Consider the following 11,159-nt stretch of genomic DNA (forward strand, 5'->3'; position numbering starts at 1 on the left):
TCCGACGTGTGAAATTTGATTTACGTATGTTAGTAATAATAGGGATTTGAAAACACAGTGTAAGAGAGCTCACAAACAGAAAGATCAGATGAAAAGTTGTGTAGAAGAGAAAGGAAACAACAAGAGAATTAAATAAACAACAAGAAATTGATACTCAAGTGCTTTGTCGGTGTCCTTGCTCGGTGGAGTCGCACAGGTAGAGTCGTTGGTCTTTACACTCTTTGGTCTTCACACGATGAGGGCTGCTGCGGTGCACTAACCTATTTTATACACGCCTAATACCTCGTTATTGAATACTGCAGGCCACGCCCTACTATTTAGCCATGGGAAACTCAAAAGTCACGACACACAAACAAATGCCACGTGGGCATGCGTTTTACCAGAGTAAAACACAGTAAAGAAAACAAAGTTTCCTAGTAACAAAGAACCGCGCTAAAATCTACTGTGAAAAGTAAACACTCTCAGACTGATGTTCTCTCCTGTTGTTCGACTGCTTCTTCTAACAAGTACTAGCAGATGGGTAGAATAATTACTTTAACTGGCTTTGGCCACGCCCTACTATTTAGCCAAGCGGACACAAACAAATGCCACGTGGGCGCGCATTTTACCAGAGTAAAACACAGTAAAGAAAACAAAGTTTCCTAGCAACAAAGAACCGCACTAAAATATACTGGGAAAATTAAACACTCACAGACTGATTTTCTCTCATACATGATGATCATACTGTACATATATGATGATGCAATAAAACAAGTGTTGATTGTAAATGTAATTAGCAGAATAAATATATGTTATTATCAGATTAATTGACAGTTCCAAATGCATGTTACAGGACAGATAACACCAGATAATTACACCAAGAACGATAACTATAACAATAAAGTAGTTCTAAAAATATACAACCAGTCTTGGGTGGCACAGAAATCTTCATTATTTCTATATCAAAATGTTTTAGTGCCTACAGCTTAATTGTAATTGAGACAGTTTTTGTGTTATTCCTCATCTCCAGGCATATTATTAGAAAAGAAGTTCACACTATAGCTAAAGTTCAACTTGCACAGCCAAATGGTTCTGGTTCTCAAAACTCCCAATAGCTTGCTCTCCATTATTGCATCCTCATGGATGAGACATGCAGATGACTACATAGTTCAAAGATTAGTCAACAATTCAAGGCACTCGAGTAAACTGTTTTTAGAAAAATATAAAAAGCCGTCAACCTTCATGAGTCAACCTTCATTTAATTTGATATAATCAATAAACTCTTCATTGAGTTAGACTTTAAAAAACTTGCAACTAAAAAATTGAATGCTTAACTTATTTAATCATGTTGTAATAACTCTTTCACAATCTTGTATATCTACTGTTCGCCGTTCACTGTTGATCTACTCAAGCTCCCTCGGCACCTGTACCTTTTCCGCGGTCGTTTGACTTGTGCCTGGCACTGAGGCGAAGTTAGAGTGTGTGTCTAAAAAGTCTCCCATTTGTTGTAGTCATAAACAGACGGTTCTATGTTTAAACTCAATTCTTGTCAAGAAAAAAAGAGAAACAGCGATTGTGAGCGGGGTGGCCAAGCTTAGGTCAATGGTGTCCACGGCCAGCCCCTAGCTACGACCTGAATCTATAACGATAACAACACAGAGAAACGATATCACTGGAATCACTTACAGAACAATTTCATCCACTGGTGTGGACACTAATATAGTTATCCTTAGAGTTATCTTTCTTGGTGTGAATGGGCTTTGGAGCTTTGGGCTATGTAGACCATTGAGGTGAGAACAGATTGTAGTCTGGGTAATAATTGGTGTCTTGAATGATGGCACTGTCCAAATTATAGCAGCAGCTGTGGTTGATGTTGTCAGTGTCCTCATTCTCCCTAAGCAATGGAGCTTTTATCTTTCCTGGAAACAGCAGACTGGGGCAGCGAGGTGTTGAAGTTGTCAGTGACAACAGCAGCTAGTTATTCAGCTGCACACATTGTAATGACATATGATGACGGACTGTTAGTGATGAGTGGGTTGCGTTGCTTTCACTGTTCTACAGGTTTTACAGATCCTCTGATTCTATGAATAGCTCAGTGTTGTCCGCCCAATTCAGCTCATAATGTAAAAGTTAGAAATGGTAGTGAAGTGTTATAGTTTTGGTGATTTACCTTTGTATTGTTTTAGAAATTTGTCTCTCGCAAGTACTTAAAGCCGTATAAAGGTGATATATTGCACGGCTCTCTGAAATACTTCATTCTGATTAGTCGATCATTGCATTCTGTGTTCTTATATTTTTGAGTAATAACTTCTAAACTGTATAATTGACATTTGTTGTCGCAGGGATCTGATTTCTTAAATATCACTCTCTCGTATCACTCCAAGGTCTCTTTCTTCTTACAAATAAAAATCAGTAGCCATATAATAAGAGTCAGTGGTCAACATGAATGTACATTATTCCTTATGTAAAGGAAACTTAAGCTCAAAGGGAATTATTAATTAATTTATAAGGAATTTTGAAAGAATCACTTATTTTACGGCCGAACAAATGATCCGTCCAGCGCTCAATAGAACGGGCCGTTACTATCAACTCTGTAGCGGATATTAATATCCAAACTATAGTGAAAAGTATAGTGACTCTTTGTTAGCATGGTTACAAGATCAGCAGTTTAAGACCTTAAATTCTTAAGCACATAACACAAGACACTTCTCTTTAAATACAAGCAAGACTTTATTGACTATTCAGACACATAAAAAACTAATATCTAACACATAAACACACTCACACACACATTCACACATGCCGAAAGAAAGAAAGCAAGGAAAGAATATGTTTTAAGAGTAAAATGAGGAAATCCCAAGTTTCTAGCAATATATGCACTTTATAAGATATGACCTGAATGAACCATCAATCATTAATTTAACCCTTCTATCAGTCTAGGATCTGGAGGTGTTACTTGCTTTTGTTGTTTGTGTCTTTGATGGGGATTCCCTTCTGTGGCATCCTTTCTGTAAGGGATTTCCCAGGTTTTTTGACCCAGGTCTTGTCAGTTCTGGAGTGACGTCTTGGGAGGCCAATCATGTTGGTGTGTTGGCGGATGAATGGAAGTGGAGTCTCGTGGCTTAAGTTTGAAATTTGAGACGAGTAAAGACTATATAGTCGTTGACGAAAACGTACAAAGTGAGACTCAACAGAAAAAGGAAAGTAACTAAGTAAAGAAAAAAAAAGAATTGAGATGAGAGTAGTTAGATGGCTTGCCGCAGTCTTAACCCATTTTACAGGTCTCCCAAATCTGACCTGATCGCACCTAATGCTTTGTTTGTGTACTGAGTTTTTAAACTCAGATGTTTGTCCAACAGTTTGGAGGAGTTCTGTCTAATTAGGTATCATCTTTGGTGCAGGTTTTTCCTCCTCTCACATATATTACAGTTGTCATCTTATTAGTCACATGGTCTCTTAAATTTCCCGCTTTAGCAGGGGATAATTTAGACATGATTTCTATAATACAAATATGATACATTTTAGATCGATTTGATTTATACCACAATTTGAGAAAGGAAAACCATTCATGCTGATACCGAGCACTCCATGCTGTCTATGAACTATTAATAAATAGTTATCAAAAAGACATAAACAATGAGCGATAACAAAGTGATATTCAAAAGTGTGAGTTACAGACATTATGCAATGAAATGACATTTGATTATAAGTCTGTCTAGCCTTGTTTTGGAATGATCTGATGCATTTTGATATGTAAAGGCAATCTCTGTGGATTTTAGAGGTGATTTCAGTCCTGCGTTCCAGAGGTTACCAAGGGGTCTTAAGAAGAAGGTCTGTTTTAAGTCTTGGGAATTAAACCCCCCTTTGGCGTAAACTCATGGTTTTCCTCGTGACACTCAAGATTTGCCATCTCTGAAACCCATTTGTCTTGTTAAACTGCCTAAAGTTGACAACGTTCTTCCTTTAGCTGTGATCATCTCTTACAAGCGTGCATTGTCTTAAACCTGCTTAGCTAGACTAGCTGATGCACAAAATGACACGGTCTTCTGAATTAGAGACCTGAGTGTTGGCTCGGACTATCTCGGAATTCTGCTTCTTGGTTAGTTTGAGGGAGTCATTGCTGTCTGATTCGTTCTCAATTCCTACACTTAAAAATAGAAAATAGTTTCTTATGCTAACCAAGACTGCAATTATTTGATAAAAAAAAAAAAAATATTGTCAAATATTATTTATTTGGTGTTCAAGAAACATTTATTATTATTGTCACTGTTGAAAACTGTCAGGCGTGGGTGTAGAGGATGTGCACAACGAAGGTGTAAGAACAAAAACAAGTCTTTAACACAAACTAAAACTCAGGAAATAGCTGCAGAATAGCGAACACAACCATGTAAACTTAGACGAGAACAGACAATGGAACACTGGAAACTGAGGACTTAAAATACACAGGGGTGATTAACTGAAACAGAGCAGGTTTTAACTAATTAAGAACCATGGAAACTAACTCTCAAATCAGATATAGACTCTTTTACACACAAATGTGAGTTTATATCTCACAATTCTGAATTTATGTCCTGCAGTTCCAAGTTTATAACTCGTAATTCTGATTTTTTTTATATATAGATGTAAACTCATAATTGCGAGATATAGCCTAAACTCAGAACTGTGAGGTAAAAAGAACCAAAACAGGCTACACGTGACATTACACCCCCCTCCTGGAAGGCGCGTCCTTGTGCCATAACAGTCCAAGGTGGTGGCTGTCCAAGTCCAAGGACGTGGAGCAGGCGAAGGACAGGAAACAGGGGAAGGTGACGGTGGGAAAAACCAAGGCGGCGATGACGGTGGGAGGAGCAGATCCAGGAGCAGAAGTAGTGAGGCCGGAACCCAGAGGACAGCCAGGACGATGTCCCACGGTGGAGTCGAGGGAAGGAGAAGCCATGGTGAAGACTTGGCTGACGACACCGACCAGGGGGACGACTGACGGAGACTAGGCCGATGGAAGTGGAGCCCTAGGCTCAGATGGAGAACAGATGGGACTGGGCAACACCGATGGTCCTGGAGGCAAGGCGGAGCTGCAGCGACGAGCTTCCGTGGTTTAGCTAGGGTGTCTGAGCACTGAGGTTGAGCTGAAGAGAAGGCAGAGCCAGATGGAGCCAAAGGAGTGGAGAGACGGGGCACAGCGGACAGTTCGTAAGTTCGTGGAGGAGGCAGGTTGACGTCTGACCAAGGCGGAGCTGGAGGGACGAGGGAGCCCGGTGGAGCTGCAAGGACAATGGTATCTGGTGGAGCCAAGGGAGGGAGAGTGGATCAGTGGCTAGAGGCGGAGCCGGGGGATCCACTTGCCTGGGCGACACTGGAGACCTGCAGATTCAAGGCAAATCCTTGGTTTTGGTGGTGTTATAGGAGAAGCCGAGGGGCTGAAGGGAAAAAATGGAGGCAGGGCTAACGGACTGGCTGACTTTCGAAGAAGAGGTCTTGAGGCTGGCCAGGAACTCTGGAGACACAGGAGACATCGGGCTGGGCGGAACATCGGGATGGGAGGTTAAGGTAAGCATCCTCTTCTAAGTCATAAAATATCAGCTTCAGCTCAGAAGTGGGAGTGTGGGCATGGTCTTCCTCCTTTTCCTCCAACTCCACTAGCTGTCCCATGATGACACATGCTGTTGCCGGCTCACACACCTCATCAGACTCACAGTGGGGCTCGGGCTCCAGGGCGATGGTTGGCTCAGTCCTCATTTCAGGCTCTGGCTTGTGAATCATGGCAGAATCAAGCCCTCCGTCTGCAGTGGGCTCTGGCTTCATGTCTGTGCATGAGGGTGATGGCTGGATTGTCTCTGGCTCTGAGTGGGGCTGGAATCCTCTGCTAGGCAGATAGTGTTGGCCGCTTTTGGATAGGCATGCTTTCGTTTCCACATTCAGACTTGTGAGCTAGAAAGTGCGCAAGGAGCGGTCAGGAAAGTTTGTGTAGCAGATGTTGAAATTTTCAAGTGTGGACCCTGAGGGACTGCTGCTCCTGGTCCATACAGAGCAGTTGGACCGCTGGTAAATCCATATTGAATGGGTCCGGTCTTCTGTCAGGCGTGGGTGTAAAGAATGTGCATGACGAAGGAGTAATAACAAAAACACAGTCGTTATCATAATACACTGACTAAAACTCAGGAGATAGCTTTAGAATAGCGAACACCGGAGACCGGACAATGGAACACAGGAAACTGAGGGCCTCAATAAAAAGCGGATGATTACCTGAAACAGAACAGGTGTTAACTAATTAAGAACCACCATAACTAACACTCAAATCTGGCAGGCAAAACGGAAACAGTACAGAGAAAACTAAACCAAAACAGGCTACATGTGACAAAAACAGTTGTGCTGCTTAATCATTTTGTGGAAAATATGATACTTTTTTTCAGGATTCTTTGGTACAGAGAAAGTACAGAAGAAGAGCATTTATTTGAAATAGAAATATTTGTTATATTATAAATGTCTTTACTGTCATTTTTGATCAATTTAATGCACAGCAATTATGTTTGCTTAAAATCCACTATTTGACTATTTTAATATTATCCTAAACACTAATTTAAACTAACACTAATAACCAGGCTAATTATGAATTTACAGTAGACACACACTCACACGTCACTCTCTCCTGCAGCTTTGGGGATCATTATGAATGGAATAAGGTGACATCATGTATCCACAACATTCTAAGTGGGCAGCGCTGGATCGAGCACTATGGTGAAATCTCCATCAAAAACTACAACAGTGAGAAATGCCAGTGTAAAGTCACCTTCATCAAGGTCAGCTGCCTCTCCATCCCATCTATTCTGAAATGTTTTATTTTCTGATATTTTAAGGTTTCTCCACACTGCATTATATGGTAGGTAGTGGTTCAAAGGCTTTCCATTTATTGCTTAAAGCTCACTTTAAGTACTCCGATATCAAAGCCAACTACTAGTCTAACTTATTAAGTTAAAACATTTTTAAAGGCATGTGAACAGTCAGTAAAAAGAACAAATACTCTAATTACAAGCATAGAAAAATACAATATAACAAAGTTACAAATAAAGTACGGTCTAACTGTTGTATTCATTTTGGGTACATAAATGTAATAATTAAATATAAAATAACACTATGTTGACTGTATAAATTTAATATAGACTAATCTTTGTTAAAGCTGTGTTTTGTTGTTTGATTAACATTAATGACAGACAATACCAGGTATTTATAGGGTGCTGTCACTTTAAGACGTCATGCACGTATCCAGTATAATGATACACATTCGATTTCTTTTGCAACTCTTTACGTTCACTTAAGACATAACTAACTGTTTACGAGAATACTTGCCGAGACGGGTATTTTGACAAATAACAAGAAAAAACTTGTATGTGTCCATCCAAGTGCATGGAGACGTGAAAGAGGAATTAGTTCAGAGATTGCGCACAATTTGAAACGTGCCGCTCTTTGTGTGTTCGCGGTTCGGGTATGTGTTGTAAGGACATTATAACTCGCAATTGCAAGTTTATATCTCCCAATTCTGAGAAAAAAAAAATGCAAGATATAAATACATATAGTCAATTCTGACTATTTTTAATGCAAATCACAATTCTAACTTTATGTCCTGCAATTCCAAGTTTATAACTCGTAATTCTGACTTTTTTTAGATATAGATATAAACTCAGGATTGTGAGATATAAACTCAGAACTGTGAGGAAAAAAGTTATAAACTTTGAGATATAAACTTGCATTTGCAAAAAAATGGTCGGAATTGCACATTATAATTGCAAGTGTATATCTCACAATTCTGACTTTCTTCTTGTAATTCTTAGTTTAGATTTAAATAAAGTCAGAATTGCGTTTATAATTGCAATTCTGACTTTCTCAGAATTTAGAGCTATAAATTCTGAATTGTGAGTTATAAAGTCTGAATTGCCATAGAATTGGATCAGTTGTTATTCTGCCCTGCCATGTTTGACAGTCTGACATCCTCCACACTTGTAGGACTTAAAACATGTCGGTCATCTCTTTCTGGCCTTTCAGAGAGCGCCACATTCTTTAGCATCTAATGAGGGATCTGTGTGGCACAGTTAAGATAACACAACTCAGACGCTGAGGACTTCAAAGACTTCCAGCAGGCTTCAAGGACAACGGCTTAGGCTTTGCTGAGGGGTGAAGGAAAGACAGAAAAGATCAATTAGGGCAAAGGAGAGCAGGATCAAACAAGAAACAGGACAGAATGAGATTCTGCATAAGTCAGATAATTATTCATGGTTCATCCCCTATGAGATTAGTTAAATTCACTGTCTGACTCAAGTATGACATCTGCTGGAAATCTCCTTCATCTGACCTGATTGCAGCAGTTACTGTTAAATGTCACAGTTCTTTATAATGCCACATTAGCAAGACCTTAATGGTGAATTGATTCGGTATTTTCACTCATTTGTTCAGTATCAGCATCGTTGACCCAGGTGGTCTCATCTAAATATGTACACACTTCTTTGTTCAGAGGTGCTCTGCTCAAACATATCTATGTCCTTTGCAGGCGAAGTACTGGAACTCCACCATGAACGAGGTGGAGGGAGCTATCACAGACCACAAAGGAAAAGTCGTCCATAAGCTGTTTGGGAAATGGCACGAGGGCATGTACTGCGGCAGCCCACCCTCTGCTACCTGCATCTGGAGGACGAGTAGGAAACACACACACACACACACACATACACACAGTCTGCCCCAGTTGATGTGCTCCAATTTTCTGTTGCCTGCTAGCTGATGTATTCCACAGACAATATAGTTACTAGTGTTTAGTAGTTATTGATTCATTTGCTTAATATTTCAGAATGTATTGAAATAAAAACTATTTATCATCTGCTTTTATGTTTGTGTACAGATCCCATGCCTCCTGATTATGAGCAGTACTATGGTTTCACTAAGTTTGCTATGGAGCTCAATGAGCTCGACCCTCTTACCAAACCACATCTTCCACCCACGGACACCAGACTACGACTCGACCAGAGGTAAAAACCTATATTCATATTGTTTGGCTTCCAATGAAAGGTTATATGAAAACATTTTAGTTCAGTCAAGTGAAAATAAACACTAACATAACTAAACTAAAATAAAATACTTTCATACAAAATATATTACAAAACTTGAACTTGAAAATGCCACTATAGCAATAACACTGGACTGTGCTGAGAAATGTAATGCTACTAAACATTTTTAAATGATACCAGTTAGTGCATTAACATTGGAAGCCCTACATTTTAATATTCATTAAGTTATGAGTGGACACTCATGAGTATGATCAAATTAATATTCATGAGACAATTTATTGACATTGGAATATTTATAGATTTGCAACTCGCATACTGATTTGAAACGATATTCTACTGATAGAAAACGTTGCACCAAACTACCAGTAATTTTGAAATCCATGGTTGGAGTTAAATGTGTCACATCCGGGACCATACTAAACCGTTAGGGACACCAGACGATGACATCACTGCATCACTCTGTTTATGCAAGGGTAAATGGATTTCACATGAGACTGTTTATGTGCGCATGCAGGTTATTGGAGGAAGGGAACGTTGAATCTGCAGAGGTGCAGAAGCAGAGGATCGAACAGCTGCAGCGAGAGAGACGCAAAGTCCTGGAAGAGAACCAAATAACGCATCAACCTCGATTCTTCCAGTATGAACTAACTATCCTTCTTACTGTCTTTTTTTTTTACTGTTTTACTGTTGCTGTTTGAGCATGAAAAAGGTCTGCAAAGCACAAAATCCACTCCAAAGGGAGTTATGCATGGCCAAAGTGTGCGGGGTCCAAATCCAAGTTGTTATAGCTGATTTCTGCTTTATCACCAACAGGAAGTCCAAAGATGACACCTGGGTGAGCAACAACACTTACTGGGACTTAAGGAAAGCCCCTGGATTCACTAACCTTGACTGTCCAGTCCTCTGGTAACTCAGAGGAAGCCAACATACATCTGTGCTCACCGTTGCCTGCTCTTATCTGTTCTGGCCAACATTACAGCTTCAAGAGACAACAAACACCTTTTAAAGTGAGGTAGAGACTATGAGAAAGCTGTGAGAGACTGATGGCCGCAGAATTACAATCTGACCATTTCAAATCATTCCTTAATATTCATTATTTAATGTCCCAGCAGTTCAGTTGCCTTACTATGCTTACATTTATGTATGGTTTCATTTATGCAAATGGATCCCTTGTAAGTATGAGAAATATGCAATCTTGGCCCAGTTCATATTTTATTTTAGTTGATGTGCACAATACGTAGCACAAGAAACCAAGAGAAAAACTGTTGGATTGTGGTCTCTTGTGGCTAAATATAGTACTGCAGATGACCGCAGCCTAAAACGTTACAAAAAAAAAGTATAGGATGTTGTCCGAACAAAACTGCGTCGTCTACCTCTTAAAATGAAATTGTTGAGGAATTTATGATGTTTGTTAACTATGAATATAATACATATAATGCCTTATATTAAATTGTATACATATACTTTGCTAGAACTTTTATTCAAAACCAATGTATCGTAACAAAGTATTGTAATTTTATGATGCCTTTTATTCTGAGACTCTTGAATGAACAAAATGTTTGAGGTGTTTCTCAGAAATATTTATATTCATCTTAACTTATTCACAAGACTGACAGATGGCTCAATAGTACTCAACATTACCATCACAACTTGAGCCTGGCAGTGTTTTAAAGCTTCTTCCACACAGTTTGACCTGTAACCTGTGTTCATTTCACTACGCACTATGACGAAAAAACGTTGGGGGACTGGGGTACTTGCGTGTTGATCGCTGCAGCGTTTCCTCTGTCCTTCAATAAAGTCTCATTTAAAAGATTGTTCTTTGTTGTTTTTATTTCAGATTGAGACAGTGCAGGCATTTGCAGGGCGTTTTTTGGCTGAGGCAATGAATCTGGGGAACTGAAGTTTCAGATTGTGTGATCTGGGGTTTTTATTTCTGTCACAGCATAAGTATAAGCATACTGCTATGAATCAGTTTGCATGAAAATGTCGTTCCTGAGCTGTAGCTTGTGTAGATCCCTTTTTTAATGGCTTTTATAGTGGTTGAGGAAAAACCCTAATGACCCACAAAGTATTTTGTGCTGTCATTATGCAACACTGGGAATTATGAGTCATTGAGTTAAAAAGGCGATTTTT

At 39.5% G+C, this 11,159-nt stretch overlaps 1 protein-coding gene across 2 annotated transcripts in view; it reads left to right on the plus strand.

The window, feature by feature from the left end:
• Positions 1–10,102, plus strand: part of osbpl3b (oxysterol binding protein-like 3b) — an 81,584-nt gene extending 71,482 nt beyond the window's left edge. For both annotated transcript variants that reach the window (XM_079894646.1, XM_079894647.1), the window contains 5 exons: positions 6,629–6,773; positions 8,516–8,660; positions 8,861–8,987; positions 9,541–9,663; positions 9,840–10,102. In XM_079894646.1, the coding sequence (XP_079750772.1) occupies positions 6,629–6,773; positions 8,516–8,660; positions 8,861–8,987; positions 9,541–9,663; positions 9,840–9,936 (637 nt within the window). In that variant the 3' untranslated portion in view covers positions 9,937–10,102. The remainder of the gene's footprint in view (positions 1–6,628; positions 6,774–8,515; positions 8,661–8,860; positions 8,988–9,540; positions 9,664–9,839) is intronic.
• The last annotated feature ends 1,057 nt before the right edge of the window (positions 10,103–11,159 follow it).

Source organism: Squalius cephalus (assembly GCF_949319135.1).
Source record: "Squalius cephalus genome assembly, chromosome: 15".
NCBI classification, from domain to species: Eukaryota; Metazoa; Chordata; class Actinopteri; order Cypriniformes; family Leuciscidae; genus Squalius; species Squalius cephalus.